General features: G+C 62.0%; 1 protein-coding gene and 1 long non-coding RNA gene across 3 annotated transcripts; one reads left to right on the forward strand and one right to left on the reverse strand.

The window, feature by feature from the left end:
• The first annotated feature begins 117 nt into the window (after window positions 1-117).
• LOC117653626 (sodium- and chloride-dependent neutral and basic amino acid transporter B(0+)-like) lies at window positions 118-25487 on the forward strand. The gene is made up of 13 exons (XM_034399426.1): window positions 118-180; window positions 17028-17133; window positions 21625-21756; window positions 21851-21990; window positions 22078-22121; window positions 22194-22286; window positions 22374-22539; window positions 22728-22831; window positions 22917-23154; window positions 23242-23367; window positions 23445-23642; window positions 23724-23894; window positions 24012-25487. The coding sequence occupies exons 1-13, from the start codon at window positions 130-132 to the stop codon at window positions 24309-24311; spliced, it is 1869 nt and encodes a 622-aa protein (XP_034255317.1). The 5' UTR covers window positions 118-129; the 3' UTR covers window positions 24312-25487.
• LOC117653627 lies at window positions 4435-6271 on the reverse strand. 2 transcript variants are annotated; one of them, XR_004588242.1, is made up of 3 exons: window positions 5879-6271; window positions 4735-4845; window positions 4435-4645 (listed from the first exon to the last, which is right to left on the reverse strand). It is a non-coding gene; the product is annotated as an uncharacterized LOC117653627 (long non-coding RNA). The 2 variants fall into 2 exon arrangements; XR_004588241.1 differs by having other exon boundaries at window positions 4735-6271.
• Window positions 25488-25494: the final 7 nt, after the last annotated feature.

The raw sequence follows: 25494 nt of genomic DNA on the forward strand, positions 1-25494 counted from the left end.
TCGTCCTCGCTGGGGGCGGGGGCCTCGGCGGCGGGGCTGACCCTGCACCGGGGAGGCGGCAGCAGCGCCGGCAGTGGCGGCGGCGGCGGCAGTGTGGGTGGCAGCGGCTGGAGCCAGCCCCGCACCCCCATGGGCTCCACGACGCAGCTCATCCAGGGCAAGGCCCGCCCGCACTCCACGGTGAGTACTGCACGCCGTGAGCGTCATCTTCGCCCTCATTCAGAGTATCCCTTTTGTCCGCACCCTGTGCCATGCCACAGCGAGTATGACATGCGCTATGACGTCACCGATTCCTTGGTGGCGTTTCGCATTCGAAAGGAATGACTTTTAATGCACGGCCGTCCTTTGTGCTTTGACGGGCAGGGCCCCCCCCTTGGCAGTGCCTTGCCTTAGCAGTGCCCTGCCTCCGCCTTGCCTCCGCCGTGGTCACGTCAGCCACGTGCGCGGCCGTTGCTGCAGGCTCTAGCTCTAACAGGTGGTGCCCCTGCGTCCCTGCGTCCCTGCGCCCCTGCCCTAGCCCTGGCCGCTCCTAGAGCCGCTCCTAGCGGCATGTGCGCGCGGGTCCGCTGCCTCTGCTGCTGCCTCTGCTACTTGCGCGCTCTAGCGTTCAGCTCACAGTGTGGTGTGGTGGACTCGCCAACGCGGCTTGCCAGTGCTGCCGGCGTCCGCCATGTGAGCCACTTGCATGGACCGCTCTGGGGCCGGCCGCCGCGCCCTGGCCCTGGACGTCTTCGACGGCGTCCTCGAGCCGCGCGCGCAGCGCCCGCAGCGCCCTCACCGGCAGCAGCATCGGCGGCCGCCACCGGGGGCGACCGTGATCCAGGACGTGCACGTCCGCGTGCACGGCCGTCTGGACCTGCGCGCCGACATCCAGAGCGTGAGCTACGTGGAGCGGTGGCAGTGGAGCAGGGACGCCGCCTACCAGCGATCGCGCCGCCGCCCGGGGCGCGTGCTGCAGCAGCGGGACTCGCGCACGGTAATGCACGTCAATCAACCCGTGATCCTCCACCCTCGCCAGGCCGCCCTGCCGCCCTGCCCCAAGCCGCGCCGCGTTGGCTGGCGGTGCTGGCGGTGCTGGCACGCAGTCGCGATTGCGTTCCACTTCCGGCACATGTTCTTCTTAACGATCGCGCGCGTTGGACTGTTGGACGCCAGCGCAGCGCCTTGCCACGTGTCCCCACACCACGCCGTATCCGCGTTGCGGCAAACTGCAGGCGGCAGGGCCCGGGCCCGGCAGGGCCAGGGTGGCAATAAAATCGCGTCATTTGGACCGAGCTCGTATCGTATCGCTTCCGAAACTGGCCCGGTCTCCGCGGCCCGGTTGCGTCGGCGGGCTTCCTTTACACTCCGCGAGGGAGGTTCTCTGAGGAAGGCGAGGTTTCTTGCTTTTCCGACGGGTCTTTCGTCGTTCTGGCCTCTCTCGCTTCCAAGGTGCGTGCGCAGGGCGCCAGCGCGAGAGAGACAGAGCCGCGAACCACCGTTCGGGATCGGTCTGCAGCAGTCGTGTGGTTTCGTTGCGTTGTTTTTTCGTCCGCGCACTGGGCGCCGCCGGTGCCCCGTTGTTGGTGTGCCGGTCCGGTGCGCCCGGCCGGCAGCGCCACTGGCAGCGCCGGCAGCACGTTAGGATGTTCCAGTTGGCCCGGCACTGCCCTTCGCTGGAGGCGAGAGGCGCCGCTGGAGTCTTGGGGTGGCGGGGCCACTGGCGGGGCCACTGGCGGGGCCACTGGCGGGGCCACTGGCGGGGCCACTGGCGGGGCCACTGGCGGGGCCACTGGCGGGGCCACTGGCGGGGCCACTGCGGGGCCCCTGGCGGGGCCACTGGCGGGGCCACTGGCGGGGCCACTGGCGGGGCCACTGGCGGGGCCACTGGCGGGGCCACTGGCGGGGCCACTGGCGGGGCCGACTGGCGGGGCCACTGGCGGGGCCACTGGCGGGGCCACTGGCGGGGCCACTGGCGGGGCCAACTGGCGGGCCACTGGCGGGGCCTACTGGCGGGGCCACTGGCGGGGCCACTGGCGGGGGCCACTGGCGGGGCCACTGGCGGGGCCACTGGCGGGGCCACTGGCGGGGCCACTGGCGGGGCCACTGGCGGGGCCACTGGCGGGGCCACTGGCGGGGCCACTGGCGGGGCCACTGGCGGGGCCACTGGCGGGGCCACTGGCGGGGCCACTGGCGGGGCCACTGGCGGGCCACTGGCGGGGCCACTGGCGGGGCCACTGGCGGGGCCACTGGCGGGGCCACTGGCGGGGCCACTGGCGGGGCCACTGGCGGGGCCACTGGCGGGGCCACTGGCGGGGCCACTGGCGGGGCCAGGGGCCGGGCGCGGCGTTGCATCAGGGAGTGAGTGACCTTCGCTCCCGCCTTGGACCTCGCCTCGCCACCTCGCGCTGCCGCTGCAGTTGTGACGCCGTCATCGCGTACACGTCCCGGCCAGCCTCGTTACTCCAGCGAGCTCCAGCAAGCTCCAGCAAAACGCTGTGCAATCGAGAGGGCCGCGGAGAAAAATGCCGCCCAGCCGCCTTAATGGCTCGGCTGGGCTGCAGTCCGGCGGCGGGCGGGGGCGGCGTTGCAGTCGCTGGAGTCGCTGGAATTCCAGGGGTGTGCTCCCGCTCCCGCCGATGGCGTGTTTTCCAGTGGCGTGCTGCTACGTTTTGACCAACTTTGCTGCGCCACTGCTCCCAAACGAGCGTTGACAATCGCAAACCCGAGGCAAGGGATCAACGAGGAAGGCCTTAAGACCACCCGCACTATTAGGCAGCAAGCGTTTGGACGCTGCGGTCGCCCAAAGTAAGCCCAAAATCCGATTTTCGTCCATTGGTCTACATTTGGACCAACTTTTCGGCGCCACTGCTGGTCCGTGGTGTCCAGCCCCGGCCTCGGCGTCCCGTCCCGCGGCGCTAATGGGTGCAGTCACAGCCCAGTCATTACGCCCCGATCGCCCGACCGCGCCCGGCGGGCTGCTGCCACACTGCCCGCTGGCCGCGCTGGCCGCGCTGCACGGGGAAGCGGGGAGCGTCCGCCGATTTTTTCGTGCCGGTGTCGCTGGTCGTTCGCTCTCGGCGTTGCGTCACAAAGGGGGAGTGTCCTCGTTCGCGGGATGGACACCGATTGCTTCCTTTTCTTCTCTTTTTTCTTCGGAAGCAGATTCACGGCAGCCTCATTCCGAAAGAGCGGGGACGGGTCAGCGCGCTGCTGCAGGCTGCAGGCACCACCAGCTCGCGGCTATGACTACGGCTGGCTGGGCCACACACGACGGCCGGTTCGCGTAACCGCCCTGTAACCGCGGCACGGCGGCGTACCGCACGCTCACTCCGAGCAGTGCTTTCGGCGCTGTCTCTCTCGCACTCGTGCCGCGCCGCGCAGGGGTGCGAGGGAGACAGAGCGCGCATTATCGGCGGCATCGTCGTCCGGTCGGTCCTGTGTCGCCGCGCCGCTTAGCATACGGCCGCTATCGCCGATTTCCAATCAAAAACGGCAACGCGCTTTGCCGCTTCGCAAGCGTGCTGCCGTCTGTGTCGTGATGGAAGCCAACAACGGGACGGGGAACAACGCCCGCGGCGGGCGCGGCGGGGCTCTTCAGGTGCAGCGGGTCATGCACGTGAAGGAAACGGTAAATAATTGTTGCACGACGTTGTCGCGGACGGCCACGCGGACGGCACGGTCGGCAAGACAACGCCGCGACGTGCTCCACGTGCTGCTCCGCGGTTTTTATTATTTCCAAATCGAGGACGGCGCGGCGGGGGAGGCGGCCACGTCGGCTGGCCGGGGAGAACAACCGCAAACACAAACACACTCATTCGCAGATTTACACACAGCCACACCGGCGGCTTCCTGCGCTTTCGTCCCCCTGCAGGCGATGCAAGCTCTGCGAGTGGCGGGGGCGTGCGGCTGACCACCGTCACTGCAATGCGCTGGATCGGGCCGCGCGCCGCCATGGCGCCGCCGTCCTGGAGGCCTGGATGCTTGGGGGCCTGGCCGCGTTGCGGGTACCTGTTGGTTGGCTCCAGAGAGGACGGAACAGAGAGGTATAACTCCCATGCTAAGCCGCTCCGCCAATTTCGTCGGGCCCGGCGGACGGTCGCGCGACAGTAGCGCACCTGGCGGTGCGGTCGCGCGCTTTTTGGCTGGAGCTCGACACGGCCCGGTCGGCCCGGGCCGCGCCGTTCGTTTGAATGCGCGGTCGCGCCGCCTGGCGGCCGGGCGGCTGGCCCGGTACCCAGGTTTTTGGATTGAATTGTGGTTAATCCTGGCCAATTATTTTGGTTTTGGTGTTTGAGATGCATAATGGGCTGCTTCGAGTGCCAATTGGTGTTGTTTTCGGATCACTATTGCTCTTTTCCACTGTTCTACAGCAATGAGAAAATAGCTTGTTGGCTTACTCCACGCCTTTTTTTTTTTTGGGGGGGGGGGAAGGCTTGTGGAATGAAAATGAAATTTTCAAACTAAATGCATGTTTAATGAAAACAATTGTCACAGATACATCACAAATCAATAACCGATAATATTAAGTCAAAATTTTAAATTAAATACTACATGTAAATGAAAACATTTATCACAGATTACATCACAGATCAATAATTGAAAATCTTCAGTCACAAGTTAAACGGAAGGATCAGTTGGGAAGCCTGCCAAACACATCATCAATCTGAAAAGAAAGAAGAGACAGAAATTAGCAAAGAGACGATGGGGGAAAGGAAGAGCCAGTGAGAAAACTAAGTCGATAATGGAACGTACCACTTAGCGCAGATTGGTGGTCGGAATAGATTCAACAGCCTCCAGTAACACCTACATCCCCTTGGAGTAATGGAATGTGAAGTCATCACCCCAAGCCTCAACAAGAGTCATCTGGAACAAAAGATACAAAAATATTAAGTATATTGTAAAGTTCTAAAAATACTTGTGACAGGAAGTTCATTGTGTGGCTAAAATTTAACCATTAATAGATGAATTCAATCCCTGAGTTGAAGGCCCCAGCTCATATTGGTCTTTGTGATATGGAGCTTTACGCAAACTTTTAATCGATTCTCCCAAATTCTCCCTGTGACAAATGAAAAGGTACCCAGTTTGCAGATTCTGGCATTTGAACTTTTACAGAGAAAGGAAAAAGATTAGGAAATATAAGCCCAGTAAGGGGTGTAAAAGCTACTTTACTACTCTTGGTTTAATTTTTATTCAAATTTGAGATATTTTTGCCACATTTTGTTCTTATGTGTTATTTTTTCAGGAAAACAAAGGAAGGTATTAAAAAAGGGAAAGCACCATCTTTATCTAATACTAAAAGAGATATAAAGGCTACAATTTGAAGGCTGGGCACCATTTTCTGTGTTGTGAGGAGAATTTGGGGGGAATCGACCAAAAGTTAACGTAAACATCCATAACTCAGAAACTAAAACTAGGTGGGGCCCCACTCTTTGTAAATGAGTTAATGCAATAGAAAGCAACTTTTACCCACAAATTGATATATCTGGGAAATGTATTTAAAAAGTGAAGTGATTACTTTTTTCACTTGAGCAAAACAAGAGACCAACAGGGCAAGGAGTGCAGGTTATGAGTATAGGCCACTCGGCCGCAAAGTCACTTGAGGCCGCTGCACACTTCGAAAAACTTACTATGATTATAGATAATGCATTGAGGAGGGACTATATAAGATAGAGAAAACTCCACGGAATTGAAAAACTCAAAACATATCACAAAATGTTAAGTACAAAATGGACGCCATCACTCGGCAAAGCCGGCTGCCAAGGCCTGTTTCGGCAATCGCCGAATTTCATTACATAAACGAGTTAACGGGGGCGCCGAGGAATGGAGAGGGATTCGCAGTACAGCAGTTTCAAAAAGGGAAACTAAGGACTAAATTCAAAAGACTTAAAATACTTACCGCAGCAAAAATAAAGACAAGTCCAACGACGAACACAACACCAACGAACTTCACACACGACACGAGCGCGCTACTGCTGCAACAAAGTGGCGGTCGGCTCGGAGCCGAAGCCTCTTCGGGAGGCCCCGAGCAGGGCTGGCTCAACGAATATCAAAATAATATTTCATACACCTTTATTTTTATTAAACGAACGTTCAATCTTTTATCCCTGTTTTGCCAAATGTAATAGCTATTAAGAGATTTTGAAAATGATTGCGTGTCGGGCAAAAGGCGCCAACAGAAATGAAGTTTTTTGTGTCGTAGGTTGGCTACCGTGTTAGGTCGCGCGCCCCGCGAGGTTCGGAAATTGGCGGAGCGGGCCCTATCCCAGTTATACCTCTCTGTTCCGTCCTCTCTGGTTGGCTCCTGCAGGGGACACACCTGCCGCTTGCTGCCGCGCAGCGCGAAGCGATTTAGTTTCAAATTTAATTAATCGCGGCGGCCGGCGCGTCGACGGCCTGGTGCTGGTGCCCGGTGCGTCGCCGGGCCGTCGTCGCCGCGCGCGTTGTATCACGAACGAACGGGGTCGCGATTAATCGCCGCGCTGGACGGCAGTCTCTCTCGCACTCATAGGGCGTGCCGCGGGTGTGCGAGAGAGACGGCGCAACAAATGCGTCTTCGACCGGGCGATCTCCGGGATTCGTCGCGCGGAGGGAGAGGCCGACCGCCGCCGGGGTCAGGTTCATTCGGCCGGGTGCTGGGTCGCTGTCCGCCCGGGGCGAGGCCTGGGGCCAATGGGTCACCGGGCGCCGCCAGCGCACGCACGCCGTCGGCGACGCCCGGCGCAGCGCACTTCAGACCTGGGGGCGTCACTTCCGGACCGTGGTGGCGTTTCCGGTGTAGTGGGCTGTAGTGCCGCGGCGGGTGAAGAGGGCATTCCGGCGCTAATCGCCTTGCTCTGGCTCTGGCTGCTGCAGGGAACTAACGACTGCCGCGGGGCGGAGCCAGAGCGGAATCCGCGTTCCGAGCCAAGTGACTTCGACTTTGATGTTTGGTTTCTTTTTCTCGCCGTGCCATTGTCACTGCGCGGGGGTGAAACCTCCCCGCGGGCTGCCCTGCTGTGCTGCTGTGCCCCCGGCCGTCGCCCCGCGCCGTCGCCGCGCCGCCTCGCCAGTGGCGGTCACCACCGGCTCGTTTTCTCTTTCGCTTGGAAATGGGCAAAATTGTTCGCTTCGAGCCTCGAGCCTTGCAGCCGTGCAGCTACCGCGTCGTCCTTTACGAGCCGCGAGCGGCGATCCCCGCGGCAGCGCGGCAGCAGCCCGTCTCTCTCGCACCACCGGACGGCCCGTGAGTGCGAGAGAGACAGAGCGACCAGGCGGGTGCCGGCGTCGCGTCCTGTGACAGGACTCCGGCCTGCCGACTGCTGTCGTCGCGGACACTCTCAAATCAGCGAGGGCGCCGTCAATCCCGGCCGGGCTGTCGCGGGGCTGTCGCTGTCAGGCGCGGCGTCTGGCGCGGCGCGTCCGTGACCGAGGCGAAGATCCCCGCGAGCCTGGCCGGCCGCCTCTCGGCCTGCCTTGTGCGGAAGGGAAAAGGAATCCCCGTAAGCAAAAACAAACACATCCTTCAGCGAGCGGCGCGTTGCAGCGCAGTGGCTGCCGACGACATGCACGCGCCGAGCGCCGCCGCCGCCTCGCCCGCCGTCACTCTTTCTCTCTTTCTGCTTCTGTTTTTCTCTATCTGAGTCTTTTTTGGGGGAGGGGGAAGTCCAACGTCCGTGTGGCGCTTTGATGCCGCGGCGCTTTGACGAGCACAACGCGGGGAAAGGTGCCCCTCTAGGTGTGAACTCGTCCCTGTCCGGCCGGCCGGGGAGGCCGCGACCTGCACCAGGTTCGACTGCGGTGTCACTCTCGATTCCACTTTCCCAGTCGTTCGGTGCCGTTTGCCGTTCGGCGGCGTCCTCGCCGTCCGCGCCGTCCTGGCGCGGTGCTGGGGCTTGGACGCGGTGGAGGCATGGTGGAGGGGCGGCGGCGATGTCCACACGACGCGGAGAAGGAAAAACGAAACGCCGCATCGGCGCAGCCTCAACAGCCTAGCGTCAACCCAGTGACCCACAGGGCAGGCCCACGGCTGCAGCCAGGCCGTCCGCGGTCCGCGGCACGTGCACCTGCCGGGGAGGGAGGACGGAGCGGCCGAGCGGTGACACGCTGCGACTCGGCGACTCCCGTCCCGGCCGCGGAGGCAGCGGCGGCGACGCGCTGTGGCGGCGGTGGTTCTTCCGGATGTCCGCGCCTATGTGTGCGAGTGAGTGAGTGTGTGAGCGTGGAGGGGGCCGGTCAGCTCGACCCCGCGGGGCTCCGCGACCCGTCCTGCCCCGACGGGGCCCGACCCGTCCGAAGCCGAATCGCGGAGAGACGCGGAGAGGCCCCGGCGCTGCGGCAGGCCGCTGCAGTCACTCCAGTCCGGTCCAGCCGTGGGTCCAGTCTGGACCTTCCAGTCTTCCAGTCGCGGTCGTTCAGTCTGGTCAGCCGCGGAGCCGCGTCGGGACTCGGGAGGTGCTCGCGCGGGTGTGAGTGTGTGTGCTCGGCGTGTGTGCGCGCGCGTGGGAGGGGGCGCGGAGCCCGGGCGTCGCTGCACCGCAACGGCGCAGAAGGGCGACATGCGCCGCGGCGGCCGGTGAAGATCCTCGTGTGCAGCTCGGCGTGCTCGGCGTGGGCGCACTGGCGTGCGTGGTGGAGTGAGTGCGTGTGTGTCCTCATCTCGCAAGCCGCCGGGACCAGCCCAGCGCTCCCCATGCACCAAGCAGCGGCGTGGACATGTGGTTCATGACGAGCAGCAACGGGTCCTACGACCCCCAGCTCATGACCAAGCTGCACGACAGCGTGGCCGCCAGGCCCGGCGGCAGCTCGGCGCCGCACCCTGGCCGGGCCTTCCCCCCTGCAGGACACCCGCCAGGGTACGCCATCATGAGTGTCGCCGCCCCCGGGCCGCCCCCCGGGCCGCCCCCCGGGTACGCCAGGCACTTGTCTCCGGGTCGGCCGCCGACGTTCTTCCTCGGCCACCCTCCCGGCTACCCCCAGGGGACTCCCCCGCCGGGCTACACCGCGGGGCCGCCCGAGTTCGTGATGGTCCATCCAGCCGCCGGGAAGCAGGCCACCGCAGCGGGGGCCGCTCCGGTGGCGACCAGGATGCAGCAGTACGACCACAATTGCTTCAAGAGCGCGCTCCACCACAACAAGCGGTCCGGGCGTCGCCGCGGCTCGCCCTGCCGGTGCCCGAAGCGCGCGGCGACGCAGGACCAGGGCAGGGCGGAGAAGGCGTCGAAGAGCAAGCCGGCGGCGCCACACCAGTCACACCAGCCGCAGACGCCGAAGCAGAAGCAGCGCCAGAGAGAGCCCTGCGTGCACCAGGCCCTGGCCCCGGCGTGCGCACACCGCCAGAAGGCCCGGCCGCCGCAGGTGCCCCCGAAGGGCGACCCGCCCAGGGTGTACCACATGTACCGCAGCGTGAGCGCGGACCGCGCCCGCGACGTGCTCACGTGCCACCGGGACGACGGGCTGCCCCCCGAGGGCTGGCGGTCGTACGAAACGCTGCGGCGGCGCGCCGTGTGCCGCGACACCCAGGACACCCGCGACGTGGCGCACGTCAAGCAGGCCCTGGAGCACGCGCTGGTGCGCAGCTTCCAGCCGCACGGCCACGGCGCCGCGCCCTGGTACGAGAACATGGCCTGGCACGGCCCCACGCGCCCGGGGCCCCCGCGCCGCGACGGCCCGCCCGCCAGCAGCAGCCTGCGCGACGTGACGGCGCCCGGCGGCGAAATGCTGCAGCGCAGCTTCCGACGCGTGCGCGACGAGAACATCTACAGCAGCCTGCGCGACGTGCACGCCGAGTGGCCGCTGGAGAACTCGCTGCAGAGGCAGTTCAAGAGCGCCAAGCCGTTCCGACCCACGTCGGCGGAGAACGTCCTGCACCGCAGTCTCAAGGACCTACAGGCCGCGCTGCCGCCCCAGCACGGCTCGCAGATCGGTCACGTGCTGCACCGCAGCCTCAAGGACTTGAAGCACGGCCAGCACCACGGTCACGTCCTGCGACACAGCCTCAAGGACCTGCAGCAGAGGCCTCCCCGCGGCCCCCACGGCCCGCACCCCGGACTGCACCGCGGGCACTCGGCCAGCCAGGACGCCGTGCAGGCGCCGCTCTGGAGCTTCCGGCCCGAGCCCGTGTACAGCAGCCTGGACAACGTGCGCCTGGAGGTGGCGCTGACCCACGGCGCCAAGGGCCCCAAGGGCACCACCCCCGCGCTGGGCCGCGTGCCGCCGCCGCCCATCGCGCTGCGCAGGGACGACTCGTGGCGCAGCCACCGCGGCGACCGACGCACCCTGCTGCTCGGGCCCACCCCCGCGCCGCGCCGCAGCCTCACGCCCTGCCCCGCCTCCGGGAAGACAACGCCGGCCTCGCGCGTGGCCTCCACCGCGGCGGCCTCCACCGTGGCGGCTGGGGCCGCCTGCACGCAGCCCCGCGTCGCCAAGCAGCAGTCGCTGCCGCTGCCGCCCCCGCCCGAGAGGACGCAGCCGCTGTGCCTCAGGCCGCACGCCTTCGGACCGGCAGGCGCCCCGCGGCGCAAGGGCAAGAAGACCAAGTACCAGCACCTGGTGGATGACAACAACAACAACAACAACAACCCTACCGGCGGCGACGCGGTGGTCGTCGTCCAGCCCGGCGAGAAGACGCCGTTCGCCGTGGAGGTGGAGGCGGCCGCGGCGCTGGCGCAGGGCCTGTGCCCGGGCTGCGGCCAGCCGCCCGACGTGCACGTGCCGCCCTGGGCCGTCGCGTCCCGACCGGTGCGTAACCATCACGTCAACAGCGGACTCGCGTCTATTTCAAATGTTGGCACCCGCGCCGCGTCGCTGCGGATGGAGACGGCGACGCCCGCCGCCAGCCGCGTGACGTGCGTGGCGCGACTTGACTTGCCGGTGAAAGTATCGCTAAGGTCGCTAATCGTCCGTCCCGTCGGCTAGTTTAGGCAGGGATCGCCATGATGAGGCGGTCGAGCGTCGCGGCGTCCTCGGCCACGGCGTCCTCGGCCACGGCGTCCTCGTCCCGCCCGCGGTAATGAGAGCGTGCGCCACCCGCCTCGCCGCGTGTGTGGCGCCCCGTCCGCCCCGCCCCGCCTCGATGACGGGCGTCACGTTATTGCGGGCAATTAGGCCTCGTTCCTCGTCGGCCGCACTTTAATCGGCCGGCGAAAAAATGTGGCCGCGGGGATTTGAACCCGCAACCCGCCGCCAGCCGGCGCGGCGTGTATGGCTCAGGGACAGGAAGGGCTTCGCTGCTTCGCTGCTCCGCCTTGCCGGGGAAATGGCGACCGCTCCTTTCTCTATCCGTCGTACTTTTGACCTCGTTAGTGTCGTTAGACCGCGGCGTGCGGCGCGCTGTCCGAGAGGCACACGATGGTGCGCGGTGGGCGTGCCGCCGTGCCGCGCCGGGCAGGTGCAGGATGTCGCGACCCGCGAGCACGCCAAGCAGCCCGCCGACCAGGCCGACCCGCCGTTCCGGGGCGTCGCCGCGCCGCTCGTTAAAGCTGTTAACGGATGCGGACGTATTTTAGCGCGGACAATGGCGGTGCCGGCCTGGATGGCGGCCTTGGCGGCCAGTAAGTGGACTGGGCTGCCTGCGCCCTGCCGGCCCTGCAGATCTGCAGCCGCAGATAGCGACGCCACGCCGCGGCAGTCCTGCGCGCTCTGCGGGCCTTGCAGTGCCTCGCGGTGGCGGAGCCTGTTTCCACGACAGACCACTCCACTCCGGCCGAGAGGGCAAAGCGCGCGCAGTGTCCAGGAAGCAGATGTTGACCCCGAGAACGCCTTGCGTTGCGGAGGGGGAGATTGTTTTGCACTTATAAATAGGAAATGAAACGGGAAAGCTGGGGGTGCTGGGCTGGGCGCAGTCTCGCAGTGCCGCACCGCTTCCTATTTGTCATAATTATTCTTCCGTTCGGGACTCGGCGTTCCGGCCCCGGAATGCGTAGCGCAAGGCGTAGCGTAATCCCATTTCCATGCTGGACGGGGAGTTGAACGCGCGACGGGGCGTGGAGCTAGCCATCGGAGCTCTTTGGAGCCAGCCTCGCGCCGCGCCGCCGTGACGCTGGTTATGAGATTATGATATTTCCCCGCCCCGCCCCGGCCCGACAACAACTGACTGACAACTGACACCCGGCTGCCGGGCCGCTGACACGACACGGACGGGAAAGTCAGCTCGTGGCCTCTTCCTCCTTGAGACGCGTCACGGCGTCACGGCGCGTCGAACCCCGGCCCGTCCGTCGGCGTCGGCGTGTCTGTTGGTTGTTTTGGAGAGGAATTGATACCGGGCCGGGGCCAGGTTTTCCGGCTTTCGGACGCAGCCATGCAAGAGAGGCAGCCGGCATGCCGATGAACGTTATTTGAGAACTGGGCCGCTGCATCTGGGCGGGGGGGGGGGGGGGCTCTGGAGCGTAATTGGCACTCATTCGGTACGTGAATAAGTAATGGGTGGCAGGCTGCCTGGCTCCGGGCTGCTGTGCCGGGGCCGCCGGGGCGGCTTCTGCAGCAGGAAAAGTCGCCTCCCCGCTGCAAGTCAGTCGCCTCCCGAAGCCCGTTTTGTTATTCAATTAAACGGCGAGCCGAGTGGACAGGGGAAGGGGGAGGGGGGGGGGGGTCAGTCAGCGGGAAAAAAAGAAGGTCCACGTAATGGTAACGGAGTGACAAGTGGCCGCGCTCGCCGCAGACTTGCGGCAGCGAGGCGCTCCGTCCCTTTGGTTGGTGACGATGACGGTGAAAGTGAAAAAAATAACAAGGAAAATAAGTACCCTTTTCAAAAAGTAGCAATTCTCGGACTTTGGTCTCGTCCCGCATAAAGTACAAAATTTCGCCTTTTTGGGCCCTGACGGGGCTTAAAACCGGCAATGTCTTTTTCTTCGAATCGAACGCAAAAAAATTTTTCAAAAATACCCCGCGGGGTTTGAGGCTCCACTTCCCGTGGCGCTGCTGCCAGTTTGGTTTTTCCTGTCGCCCCGTTTCCAAAATTTGCCCTTTACTGCATCCGTTCGGGCTCCCGACCCCGTAGCGAGCCGCGCGAGCCGGGGGTGGCGGGTACGGGCGGGAAATTGGGCGCCCAAAAGGGGAACCAAATTTTCAAAATGGAGCGACGGGGGCCCGGCGAAAGCGAACGGGCAAAACCCCAAAGGACAAAAATGGCCCGGGCCCTTCCCTTTTTTACAATGACGGGGGGCCCAACCCGGGTGGCCGTGTCGACCAGTGCTGTGCCGGGACGCGTTCGCCTGACCGCGGACCCGGGGAGTGACCCCTCGGCGGCGGACGAGGCTGCTCGTTCCCCGGGGCTCGGCGCGGCGGGTTCCTGCCGCCGCGCCGCCAATTTGCCTTACCAGACGCGCGGCGCGGAGGGGTGCGCAAGCCCCAGGCGATGCCGGGGGGAGCCGCCCCGCCCCGCGTTACGACATTAATGGCCCGGGCCTTGCCCCTTCGCGACGGGGGTGCGTGAACAGGCGGCCCCCGGCAGCCCGGGGGGCGAGCCGGCGGCCGCGGGGGCGTCCACCGGGCCCCCGGCGCCCACCCCGAGGGAGCGCGCGGCGGGGGACCCCGCGCCGCCCCCTTCGTTCTTTCAAAGACGGCGGGCGGGCTACGCCCAGCCTTTCCGAGGCGGTGCCGCCCCGCCCGCCCCGCCCCGCCCCGCCCCGTCGTTACTCTAATTAATCGTGCCGGTCACAGCTTCGCGACGAGCCGAGACAAAAGTGCAAGTGAACAGCGCGGCGGCAGCTGGGAGCTGAGCCTGGCTGAGCCGCGTGGAGGGCGTCCGTCCGGCCGCCTCGCCGCCACGAGGGAGAGGCGGCGGCCAGGACGGCTCTGCACCTTGGCGTCGATCAAAAACGGCGAGGCCGCTACGCTACCGCCTTCACTTGAGGCTTCCCGCCGAAAGCGAGGTGCTTCCTCATTGGTCGGGGGCTGTCTCAGGCAACCGCCACTGCCGGGAGGAAACGTCAAAAAGAAGTGCCCACTGCCGGGAGTCGAACCCGAGTCAGTGCGGAACACACGCCGGCGCGCAACCCGTTGCGCTGCCGGACATGTTCTGTGTCTCTCGACGGCGGGCGAGGGCGCTGCATCCAGCGTGCACCCTTCACCGCGCCTTTCTCCGTCCTCGCCGTCCGTCAGGCCAGTCCGCCAGTCCCTGCGTGCGGGTGGCAGCGCACGGCGCGCGCCCTGCAGTGTGGCCGGAGCAGTTGCACCAAAGGTCAGGCCAGGCATGCGCCGGGGGCAGCGCGGTGCTGCACCCACCGGACTTCATTGCGTCGGTCTCTTGGCCCTCGGCGTCGGTCTTTTGGCCCTCGGCGTCGTCCAGCCCTGTTGTCCAGCCCGTGGCGTCCGCCAGCCCTAGGCACCCTTGCCTTTCCCTCGTCTAATTAGCCACACGGATGATAGCAGCTGCAGGCTGCGCCTTAAAAATAGTCATAAAAAAGGTTCCGGCCGCGTCGGGCACGCGGAGGTCAAAGCCCCCGTGTTTGTGGAGCGCCGAGCGCAACGGATAGCCTGGCAGCCTGGCCCGGCCCGGCCCTTCTCGCTGCCCTTTTGCCGGTTTTCTACGAACCCGCCTGCTTTATCGGTGTGTTGGGTAAATGTGTGGCGGCGTGGCGGCGGTGATGGAGTGCATTCATTCATCTGGCTGGCCGGCGTGTCGGCCCCGCCCCGCCCCGCCCCGCCGCGCGATGGACACGAAAGGCGCCTCGGAGGCCGAGCGGGTCACGAAGTTGGCGCGGCCCGTCGGCCGGCCGGGAGCAGCTCATGTAGTAGAGGAAGGTCCGGCCTCAGTTCGGTCGCGATTCGCACTCTGTGATAAGCGAGGAATTCTCATTCTAGTCAGATTGTAGCCTCACCCACTGGCCCGCTCTGTGAACTGCATGCCCGTCAAGGGCATTTGGCGACGGGTGTGGCCGACCTGCAGGGGGCTTGTGGGAGAAGCATCCCTTCTTCACCAAGTCCAGACTACCCCTTGGGGGGGAACAGCCACGCCCACGTGAACTCTGCCTGACGTCAATGTTAGTTTGGAGCGCCTGTCGGGTGTCGGGTAGGCAACGCCGCAGCGCACGTGTGTGTAACGGGCGGGCCCGCCCGGCAGTCGGCAGGCGCCCCAGCGGCCTCACGCCACCCGGCTTGGGCTTGCCACCCGGCCTCGTATTCATGCTCTGCTTTCCTTTCATCAAGGCTACTTATTCGGAGAGGCACGCTCAATGGCTATGGCTCCATCTCTTACTTTTTTTGTGGGGCCTTTCTTTCTCTCTCGCCGTGGAGAACGCTCTCGATAGCGCCCCGCGAGCGCGGCAAAAAGAGCGCTCGCGGCATCCTTCAGCACCACGCAGCACCGCGCAGCAGCGTCATGATAGCTCGCCCAGTAACTATGCAAGCAGTGTGTGTTTTTTTTAAATCAAAGACCATAAAACGCCTCTCTGAGACGTAATGCCGCACATTCGCGCACACACACACACACACACACGCTGACGAAGGCAACAGGCGTCAGGTTATAGTGTGATGGCTATCGCGGCAGCCAGACAATTTTCCGTCATGGGGAGAAAGCTGACGAAAATCACTTCTCCAGCGTGGCGGCGATGGCGGGCCGGGACGCCTGGACGGACGCGGACAACGGCTCTTTGGCTTTTCGGCCCTTTGGCCCTCCGACCCGCCGGCCCTCCGCCGCTTAATTGAGCCGGCACTGTGAAGGCACGCGTCGCGGACGGGGCGTGAGCGCCAAAGTGTGGCGTCGGCGTTTCACGTTTGGCGAACGCGTCACCGGCACCAACCTGGGCCTGCACTGTCCGTCTGATTGGCTGGCGCGGCTCACCTGCAGAACGCCAGGTGGCCGAGGAGGCCTAGGTGGCCGAACCGCGCTGCGACCCGCGGCGTGGAAGGGGGACTGACCCCGACGGTGTATCCCCCACCCACCCTCGCCTCGCGCCCGAGTGACTTTTAATACCGCCCTGCAGGCCGATGCCGAAGAGAGCTTTCGTCGCTCCGTCTCCCTCGCGCCGCTTACTGACGCTCCGTGAGTGCGAGGGAGGCAGAGCGACGATACTGAATCAGCCAGGCGGCCTTTGCTTGTGCGTGGGGCTCACGCGGCTCGGCGGGGTCGGTCCTCTCCCGAGGGCATCACTCTGTATCGCTCGGGACATCTCCCCATCTCTATCCCTCTCCGCGTGTCCCGGCGTGTCCTCATACGGGACCCGTTTTTTAATGTCGAATGGAATAACATGAAAACGCGTCGATAAAGAAGGCATTGAGGGTTTCCCTCGCCGTCCGGCGCGGTGCGGCCGCGGCTCGCTGGCCGGCTGACAGGTGACGGCCGTGCATCTCGCTCGTCCACATGCCTAGGCCGAGTCCGGGCCGTCCAGGCCGCGCGGCACACATCGCCGTGGGTTATGGCCGTCCGCGGCGTCCGCAGCTGCAGTGGATCTCTCCACGGTGCGGCACCGCGCCGCACTTGCACTGCGGTGAGAGCACCAACCCGACATGATGCATATCACGTAGGAGTCCTCTCTGGTGACGGCCGTCGTCGCCGCCAAGGTTTGCTTTTCGCGCCAGGCTCGTCTTAGTGTAGCCTCCGCGTGGCGTCCAGCCCGCCATCATTGTGCAACGCGTGCGCCAATTGGCGAATTTCTCCGTCCGGGTGGACCGGGCCTGGCGGCCGGGCGGGCGGGGCAGCGCCGCGGGGCCGTCCGCGCCGTCCTCGCCCTCGCGGTCCGTTTCCTAATATTCGCCGCGCCGACACGATGATCCGGGTCGCGGCGGTCGCGCGGTGGCGGCAACCCCACAGCAGGTGGCGGCCAGTGGCGGCACCGCCTCCGAAACCATAACCACTTTCTCCGGTGGCGGCCAGTGGCCGGCGGAGCCTGGACGTCCCCGAGAAGGCCGTCTCCGCGGCGGACGCGCGTGCTCCTCCACGCTCTCCGTCCCACTCACTCACTCATTATTGCTGATTCGAAACGAAACGGGTTTGGGTGCGATGATGCTCTGCGCCGGACATGCCGGGCCAGGCCCTGGGCCAGGCCGCGCGCGGCCCGTACGGGACGGGCTGTGCTGCGCCGTGCGGCGTGCCGTGGCGTTGAGTCAATGTTTCCTTGTTTGTGTTACAGTGCGGGGGCCTCTGGAGCGTGGACGCCGCCCTGGCCGCCCTCACCCTGGCCGCGTCCCTCGGCAACCTGGTGCGCCTGCCGCGGCTGGTGCTGCAGTACGGAGGAGGTAAGCAGTGTGGCATGCTCAGTGTAAACCATCATTTTCCACACCCATTGTCTGCTAGATGCTTGATCCCCAGGGGTTTGAAAAGAAAGATCCACTGCATTCTTTCAGCAATATCGCATCTTATCTGGTTCTTTCTTCCAAAATAAAGCGTAGCGATGGGTTGTCAGCGCGTTTCCACCGACGCCCACAGTCCGCCTGCCGACTACCCGCCCGTCGAGCAGCGGTGTGTTGCGGTGCTGCCTACCCCTGACTCAGCAGGCGCTCCAGCGGCGGCAGCGGCAGGCCGCCCGGTGCACTTCCCCAGCTGCTCAAGCACACTAGAAACACTGAGAGAACGGCCGCTGGAGTGCGCCGCGCGCACCTCGCACAGGAAAACGCCTCCCTGAATGCTGTTTGTTCGCCCCAAGGTGAATCTGAGAATGACCGGAGAGTGTCTCGGCGCTCCTCCCCGGCCGGCCGGGCGCCAGCAGCTCGGCCCGTGCTCGGCCACCGTGACGGGGCAGCGGCAGGCTGACGGCAGCAGTTTTTCAAGTCAAACACGAGCTAACTGCTGGACGGGCTGGCCGCGCCGCTGGAGGCTGCACGCCGGCATGGAGTGCTGACGGCAGTACGCAGTGCGCTGCCCCGGCTGCCTGGAGCGGCTCGCTCGTTGGACACGCCGCGGGAAAAGACGCGTATCTGCGGCCGCGCGGCTCGGACGGCAAGCGACTGCTGAGAGTCACTCCAGCCGAGAGAGACTAGACAGAGAGGCCGGCTGGGCGGGGCGCCGCGGGGCGGGTGTTGACGCGTGGACTCACTCACTCACTGGGTGGAGGTTTGCCAACCCGCTGCAGCTCCAGTTGCTCCCAATGCGTCATAGAGTTCCGCGGTTCGATTCGGCACGGCGGCACGGCACGCCAGAATAAATTAAGCAATGCCGGCGCGGCCGACACTGCCTTTGTCAGTGAGAGTGCCAGCGCCGCACTGCTATTGGATCGGCCGGGAGAAGTAGGCCGCTGGCTATTAGGCACAAGCCGCCGCCGCCGCCGCCGCAGTGTTTATTGGGTGTCCCCGATATTGCCACCGGAGAAGGCGAGGGAAAGGGGAGGGGGGCGGACTTTTAGTTTCTTCCAATATGATTCAACGGCGGCGACCGGGCGGTCGGGCGGCCGGACAGCCGCGCGGAACCTGTTCCGGACGAAAGTGGTCCTCTGCTCCTCATCACCATCCCGGACTGCTCCTGCTCGTCGCGGAGGCGAGGCGCGTCCTGCGTCCTGATGCGCGCCTGCCGCATCCTGCAGCGGCCTGCAGCGGTCAGGGCCGTCGTTCCCGCCGCCGGGCTCCACGGCCACTTTGATCTTCACTCGGCTACCTCACATCGCGGCCCGGTCCCGAATCGGCCGAACAGAGCGCAGGACTGTCAGGTGGTCTGGCGGTCTTCTCCCGAAGCACTTTGACCCTGTCACGTTTCTCACTGCATGCTGAGATGAAGCTGCGGGCGAAACAACGTCCCTGTAGAACAAAACGAGGCGTCAAGACGGTGTGCTTGGCGTTGTTTTTTCCCGGTGCACCGCGAGGAGCTTGTCGTCCGCTGCGACACTGCAGTCGGCTTACGCGCCACGCCTTCGCACCAATCGCGCGGCACGGCACGGCGATTAGCATAACATTGCTGCAGGTGGGCGGGGGAAGGGGAGGGGGTCATCTGGAAGGCCGCGCGGACTGGACCGGACTTTGTAACACTTTCACGTCGATACTGCAGTGGCCCCTGCAGTCGCCGCGCCCTTCGGCGCCTTGCTCCCCGTCATCCTCTCCTCGCGGATGACGAATGGCACTGCACTGCTCAGCACTTGCAGTGCACCGCGCGGCAGGCCAAGACCAACAGGCGCGACGGCGACGCCGCCAAATCCTAGTTATGTGACGTGAAGGGGTGGCGCTGCCAATGGCATTTCATAACGCCTGCCTGGCGCGAGTGTGCGTGAGTGTGCGTGAGGCGTGCGTGAGCGGCCCGGAGCACGCACCGCCCGCGGCAGTGGCGTGCCGCCTGCAGCACCACGGCGAGAGTGTCGCGTGGACGCGGTATCGGCAGGGAAGGACCTCGGGGCGTCGTCGTCGGCGCTGGCGCGGCTGGCGCGCGCACCGGACGCAGGCCGGACGCGTCTCGGCGGGGCGCGGCTGGGGCGGCAGGCGCGGCGGGCCGGAACACTACGGGTTCATTGCCAGGGCCGCCCCCCTCCACCTTGCGGCAGGCTCGCATTGCTTGCATGCACTCCGACGCGTGGCGGAGTGAGGCGGCCAAACGTCTCAGATTTTGGCCGTTTTAAAGCACGAAGCATCTCGTGTAAGTCGCAAGCATGCGAACAAAACTACACTTGTTATTTTGTTGTTGGTGGCTGCTTCTGTGTGTTAATCACGGCCCGCTTATTTTCTGGCCGAACGGTCCGTACTGTCGCCGTTGCGCAACCCCGTCGTTCTGCAAAGCGAGCCGGTCATTACTGGGCGGTAAAGATAGAAATAAAAATAAAAACGCAGCCGCGGGGAGCAAGTGCAGCCGTGACAGCTCACTTGGCGCGGCCACGGCCCTTGCTCCCCTCGAGCAGGCCGCCGCGCTGTCTCTCTCGCACTCGTGGGGCGTGGCGTAGGGGTGCGAGAGAGACAGAGCGACGCCGATGCACTGTAAGCGCCGGGCGTGCAGTTCTCCTTCCCGGGGTGCGTACACTGCGAACCACAACGCGACTGCCGAGTACCGGGCGCTGCTAAAGGCTTGGCTGTGGGCGTCTCGATTTCGTAAGCGGCAATAACCGAGTCCCCCGACTCCGGTGTTCGATTCCGATCCGGGTGATTCCCGATTCCGGGCCACTTGTTGCGCCGACCGGTCCTGTTCCCTTCGGTTCCCTTCCGGCCTGCAGCTGCAGTCGGTGCAGTGCCGCGAGGTGGCTGCCAGAGGCTGCCCATCGCGCGCGTGGCGGCGCGTGGCGACCACGGGGGCCGCGGCGGCGCGTGCCGTGTGCACTGTGCCGTGGCGGGGCGGGCGGGGCGGGGCGGGGCGGGGCGGGTGCAGATGGTAATAACCTGCTGAAAGGCGAGTCCGAGGAGACGTTCCCCCGCGCGTCAGTGGAGTCCACTGTGCTCCGCTCTTTCGCAGTGCAGTGCCTCGAGCAGCCGCAAGGTTGCTGCAAACGGAGCGGCCGAGTCGGGCGGAGGATCCGCGGATGCTGCCAAAGCCGAATGCCGCTCACGGTGGCTCACGGCCACTGCGCCCGGCCCGCCCCGCTCCCAAAAGTTCGCCTGGCCCACTTGGGAGCGGCCCGGCCTGGCCACTTTGGGGGTCGCGGTGTTTAGCCGCTCTTTGTGCAGACTGCACCACAAAGGCACGCGGTGATTGGCCGCCGGGCCTCCACTGAGTGCTGCAGCGGCCCGACAGTGGGGCGACGCCCCGGGCTGCCCCCGCACCGCAAGGCGCCGCGACGCCGCGAGGGGAGGACAAGCAATCCCTCTTCCACGAGGCGCGGCGCCGCCGTGCAGGCAGCTCCAGGCAGCCGGACCGTCTGTCTCTGTCACTCCGCCCCGGCCCCTCGGCAGCGGGTGCGACAAGGACGCGGCGTCTCAGCCAATCACAGCGGTGGCTGCGGCGCATTGAGCAAAGTCAATGGGTGGGAAGATGATGCGATTCGAATCCGAGAAGCCGAGCACGGCTTTGTGCGCGCGCTGCGGCGCGGGGCGAGCGGCCTGCCTTGCCTGACCGCCTGGCCTCTGCTTGCCGGCAGACACCCACACCGCCCCGCCTGGCCCCGCCATGCACCGCGGCATCGCTGCCCCTTTGTTGCAGGCCGAGGCGGCGGACGCGGGTTCGAATACGCAGCAAGGAAGGCGCATTTACTTTCATACTTTCCTTCCTGGAAAAACACACTTCTCCAAACAAAAAGTGGCGCGTAACGAGAGTGGAAAGAAAAAATTGAACCGTCTTGTTTGCTTATGCTCTCGCTTTGGTTCTACGAGAGCGTGGACTTCCCCCGAGCGCCACGGCGGCACGGCCTCGTGGACCACCGCAGGCTCGGCCTGCCGCGCCACGCGACCGCCGCGTTTTCCAATGACTGCCCCGCGGGTGGTTGCCGCCACTGCGAAACGTTGAGTGGCCCCTTCTCTCTCGCACCCCTGCGGCACGCCCCACCGCCCCACGAGTGCGAGAGAGACAGAGTCCGCTGGCGCTGCCGCGCGGCCTGCGGCCGATCCACACGCGATGCAGCCTGGACCGCCGGGCCCGGGGGCGTGACGTCGTGACGTAACTTGTGAACGCGATGGTGGGCCTGTTAGGGCGTTAACAGTGTCGCCGCATTGGCTGCCAATCCGTGTGCAGTTGGTGCTGGCGCGGCCAGTGGCGTGGCGTTGATTGTATGAAAGGTTGCCTACCAACAGGGCGTGTGTGAAAAGTTGCATGCTTGCAGGGGCCTCAATGCCTGCCTGTTTTGCCGAAACAGACAGCACACTGTAACACGGTCTGTGTGCTTGTTGCAGGCTCCTTCCTGGCCGTGTACTGCGCCGCGACGCTGCTGCTGGGCGTGCCGCTGGCGCTGCTCGAGGTGGGGCTGGGCCAGCTGTGCGAGCAGGGCGTGACGCGCGTGTGGCGCGCCGTGCCGCTCTTCACCGGTAAGTCGCGGTCCCCTCGCACCGTCCCCCAATCTTGATACGCTCAGTTTCCTGGACGGACAAGTTACAGCGAAGGGCGGTGCCGGTGTTGCAGGCGTCGGCGTGGTCAAGGTGCTCGTGTCCGCGATGCTGTCCGTGTACTGGCCCGTGTTCATGGCGCTGTCACTCTTCTTCGCCGTCTGGACCGCCAAGGGCCCCGTGCCCTTCAGCGAGTGCCGCCACAGCAGTGGAACGGTGAGCATAGCCACCGCTTTGATCACGGGTTCGACTCCCCGTCGAGGCTTTTGGTTTTTAACCGTCATCTTTTCCCTTGTCCTGCAGGAAGGCTACCTTTTCTCGAGGACGTCTGGAGAAGCGTGCCTCAAGTAAGTCGCCGCGGCTCAGGCTTGCCAAAGCCAAGGGTCAGTTCGAGAGTGTAATCGATATTTGTTTCGCAGGAAGACGTTCCTCAAGAGACCCGTGGAGGAGCCCATGTGGTTCAGCGTGACGGCCACCTTCCTCTTCCTGCTGTGGACCATCGCCCTGCTGTGGTGAGCCCCATTCGAGAGTTCTCGATTTGAGCCTCGTTTCTCAGACGGATGCATCACGCTTTTCGTTTCGTTTCCCCGTTGTTGCAGTGTGTTCCGCGGCGCGCGAGGCTACCGCCGCGTCCTCGCCGTGCTGCTGGTGTCCCTGGTGGCGGGCATGGTGGCCCTGCTGGTGGACAGCGCTCTCATGCCCGGGGCGGACGCGGGGCTCGAGATGCTCCTCAAGTTCGACTGGGACGTGCTGCTCAACGCGGAGGTGAGTTTGAAGACCTGAAAACCGAGCACGTTGCCTGCCAGCAGGTGTCAGAAGAGTTGCCTTCTTTCGGGCGCCTCGGCTGAAGTGGACAGGGAAAGGAGCGACCGACCGCTCTGGTACTTTCATACTTTATACAATTATACAGTGACAGTCTCTAAAAATGCCATCTCTTTTTTGTTTGTTTTCAGACATGGTATTTTGCCACCGTGCAAATATTCTTCTCCACCCACATTGGATTTGGAAATATAGTGACTGGTGCTGGACGATTTTATTCTAAAAGCAACGCTGTGTGGTAGGTTTTGAGGAGCCATTCAGAAACAACCTCCACGTCATGAACCATCTCAGGTCTGAATGCATTACCTGTTTTGCTGTTCCAGGACTGCCATTGCTTTGGTTGTGTGCAGTTTGCTGGTTGGAGTCTTGTGGGTGGGGATAGTTTTCCTCAGGCTGGGTCAAATAGTGCAGCCAAGTCAGCTGCGGCAACTTGTAGCATCAGACCTCCCCGAGACCTTGGTACTGACACTTCTTTACGATGCAGCAGCGAGGGGTAACACTGACCTGATCATAGCTGCTGTAGGCTTCCTTGTTATAGTCTGTGCAGGTTTTGCTTCTTTGGTAAGATACATACATACGACCTATTTAATTTCAAATAGCTTGATAGTATTTTTTTAAAATTTCTATCTTTATTATTTTTATTTTAAGGTGCCACTTTTAGATACTGTATTGTCAGCAATTCATGTGGAGTCCAAGCGACATTGGGAATGGTGGAAAACTGCCGCTGTTTGCTGCTTTATAGGCTTTGTGCTTGGAGCTCTGTGTATGATACCTGTAAGCATTTTTCCACCTAGTATTGTTGCAATCAAGTAAGATGCTTTAATGCAAAATGCTAATTTTTCTGTTCTCAGGAATGGCTTTCATTAATTCATGTGCTGGACCACTATGTAGTTGGACGCCTGGCCTTGGCATGCACAGTCACAGAACTTGTTGCATTTGTTTGGATTTATGGCTGTGGGCCTCTCTACACTGACATGGAGTTTGTTGTGGGAAGTAAGCTGGGCCCACTGTGGAAAATATTATGGTGCCTGGCCCCACTCTACCTGTTGGTAAGCAAAACTGTTGACTGCACCTTAATCTTAGCTCCTAATCCAAACTTACAATGTTATTGACATGACTTTTTTTTCCAGACCATAGAAGCGTGGTCTGTGGTAGTGATGCCATGGGATGGTCCTCCGGGCAGGCATGACCCACCGTGGCAAGTGTTGCTGGGATGGGGTTTGTATTTTGCTGGGTGGGCCACAATCTGTGTGACAGCTCTTCGACAAGTTTGCATTCAGGTTGATTACAACATCTGCCAGGTAAGTCTTCAGCACAGTTTTAAGCAGTTTTCATTCTCTTTTAGTCTTTAAAATGAGCATTCTGTTTTAACTGTTTTCTTTTGTTTTTGATACATGGATTGTTTATGTTTTATTTAGAAATTTTTGAGTGCAGTGAAGCCTTCAAGAAATTGGGGTCCAGCAGACCCTATATACCGCCATTGCTGGATGCAGTGGAGAGATGCCACTCCAGCCAACAAAATGGATCAAACATTAAGAAGAAGGGGAACCCGAGACTATACTCACTCAGTTCGAATGGCAACTGCACCAGATCCCCTCGCACATTTTTCACATTTATCTCCATCAAGAGGCTCTGGACCATTTTTTATCGATAGTAAAACTGATCTTGCAGAGCATGTTTGCTGGCGTAAAGAAATCCATGATAAACCAATGCATTGACACAGGATCATGCAGATAGGTAAATTAATTGAGATCCCTGAAATGTTGATATTAATTGATAGTCTCAGAAATAGAGGAGAATTAAGTGCAATTAATATATTGTCTAGGAGCCTGGGCAATGATCATAGTGCTCAAAGTCTTGGGCAACAAACGTAATTTTTAAAATTTTGATGCATGTTTTGAAAGAAGTTTTTTGTAACCTTTTTATCATGACCACTCTTTTGAATTGAAAGGTTCATTAAGAGCTTTGTTTATTCTAAATTTTGCACTTTTTTCTGCTCTTGTTATGTGCTTGAGAATTTTAAACCAAAGACAGTATTTTGTGTATATTTTTGTAAATAGATAAAGGACAAAACCATGACATACCTATTGAAGTGTACATGCTGAAAATAAATGAGAGACTGGAACTAAACGATTACCATGCATAATTTGATTTTTATGGATTATTCTGGGGATCTTCTAATTTTTCTGAGGTGACACCAAGTGCTGCAGATGAGATGCAGATAACACATTTGATGAATTTCAACCCAAACCAGTTTGAGACTAAATTAGTTTCTTGTCATTCCCTGTTCTAGTCGGGATTGTCTTTAACACCCATGTATTTGAAAACAAAACAAAACTCTCTTTCAACCTATGAAAATATTATATATTTCTCTAAATTAAGTTAGTTTATTAATGGAGATGTGATCAAACATGGGACTTTATTTCTGTCCCAATGAAGCGCTCAGTGTATTTTAAGTTGTTCTGGCGTAAGTGCCTGGTGTCAATGGTAAAAATAAGTTCTGTAAGACTGCTATGACAGGATGTGATGGTCATTGTTTTTAATACTGACCACTAAGCAACAAATGTGCCATGAGCTGAAGAAAATAACATCATTCTTAGATCTGTATTGTTATCAGAAACAAAAAAATCTTCTAGGCTTTATCAATGTGAATCATCACATCAATAATCGAGTAAACTAAGTCAATGCAAAACTTTTTGGTGCTAGGAGATTGCCTTGTGTGAACACTTCAATTAAGACATGTCAGAGTCAGTTGAAAGTCATATTGACTGATATGTTCCCAATGGTTAGTTAATTTGTTAGTTTGTGAATTATGACAAAAAAGACTATTTAAGCTATGTAAGATTAAGCCTGTACCAGAAACTGTAAATACAACAATAAAAGATTTAAATAGATTTTGTA

This window comes from Thrips palmi, unplaced genomic scaffold (assembly GCF_012932325.1).
Source record: "Thrips palmi isolate BJ-2018 unplaced genomic scaffold, TpBJ-2018v1 HiC_scaffold_8, whole genome shotgun sequence".
Lineage (NCBI taxonomy): Eukaryota > Metazoa > Arthropoda > Insecta > Thysanoptera > Thripidae > Thrips > Thrips palmi.

Coding starts and splice junctions, on each gene's coding strand:
- LOC117653626 (XM_034399426.1), top strand. CDS start 130: ATGGGCTCCACGACGCAGCTCATCCAGGGCAAGGCCCGCCCGCACTCC. Junction 23,155..23,241: donor GTGCAGGTTTTGCTTCTTTG/GTAAGATACATA, acceptor TTTTATTTTAAG/GTGCCACTTTTAGATACTGT. Junction 23,643..23,723: donor TGGCCCCACTCTACCTGTTG/GTAAGCAAAACT, acceptor TTTTTTTTCCAG/ACCATAGAAGCGTGGTCTGT.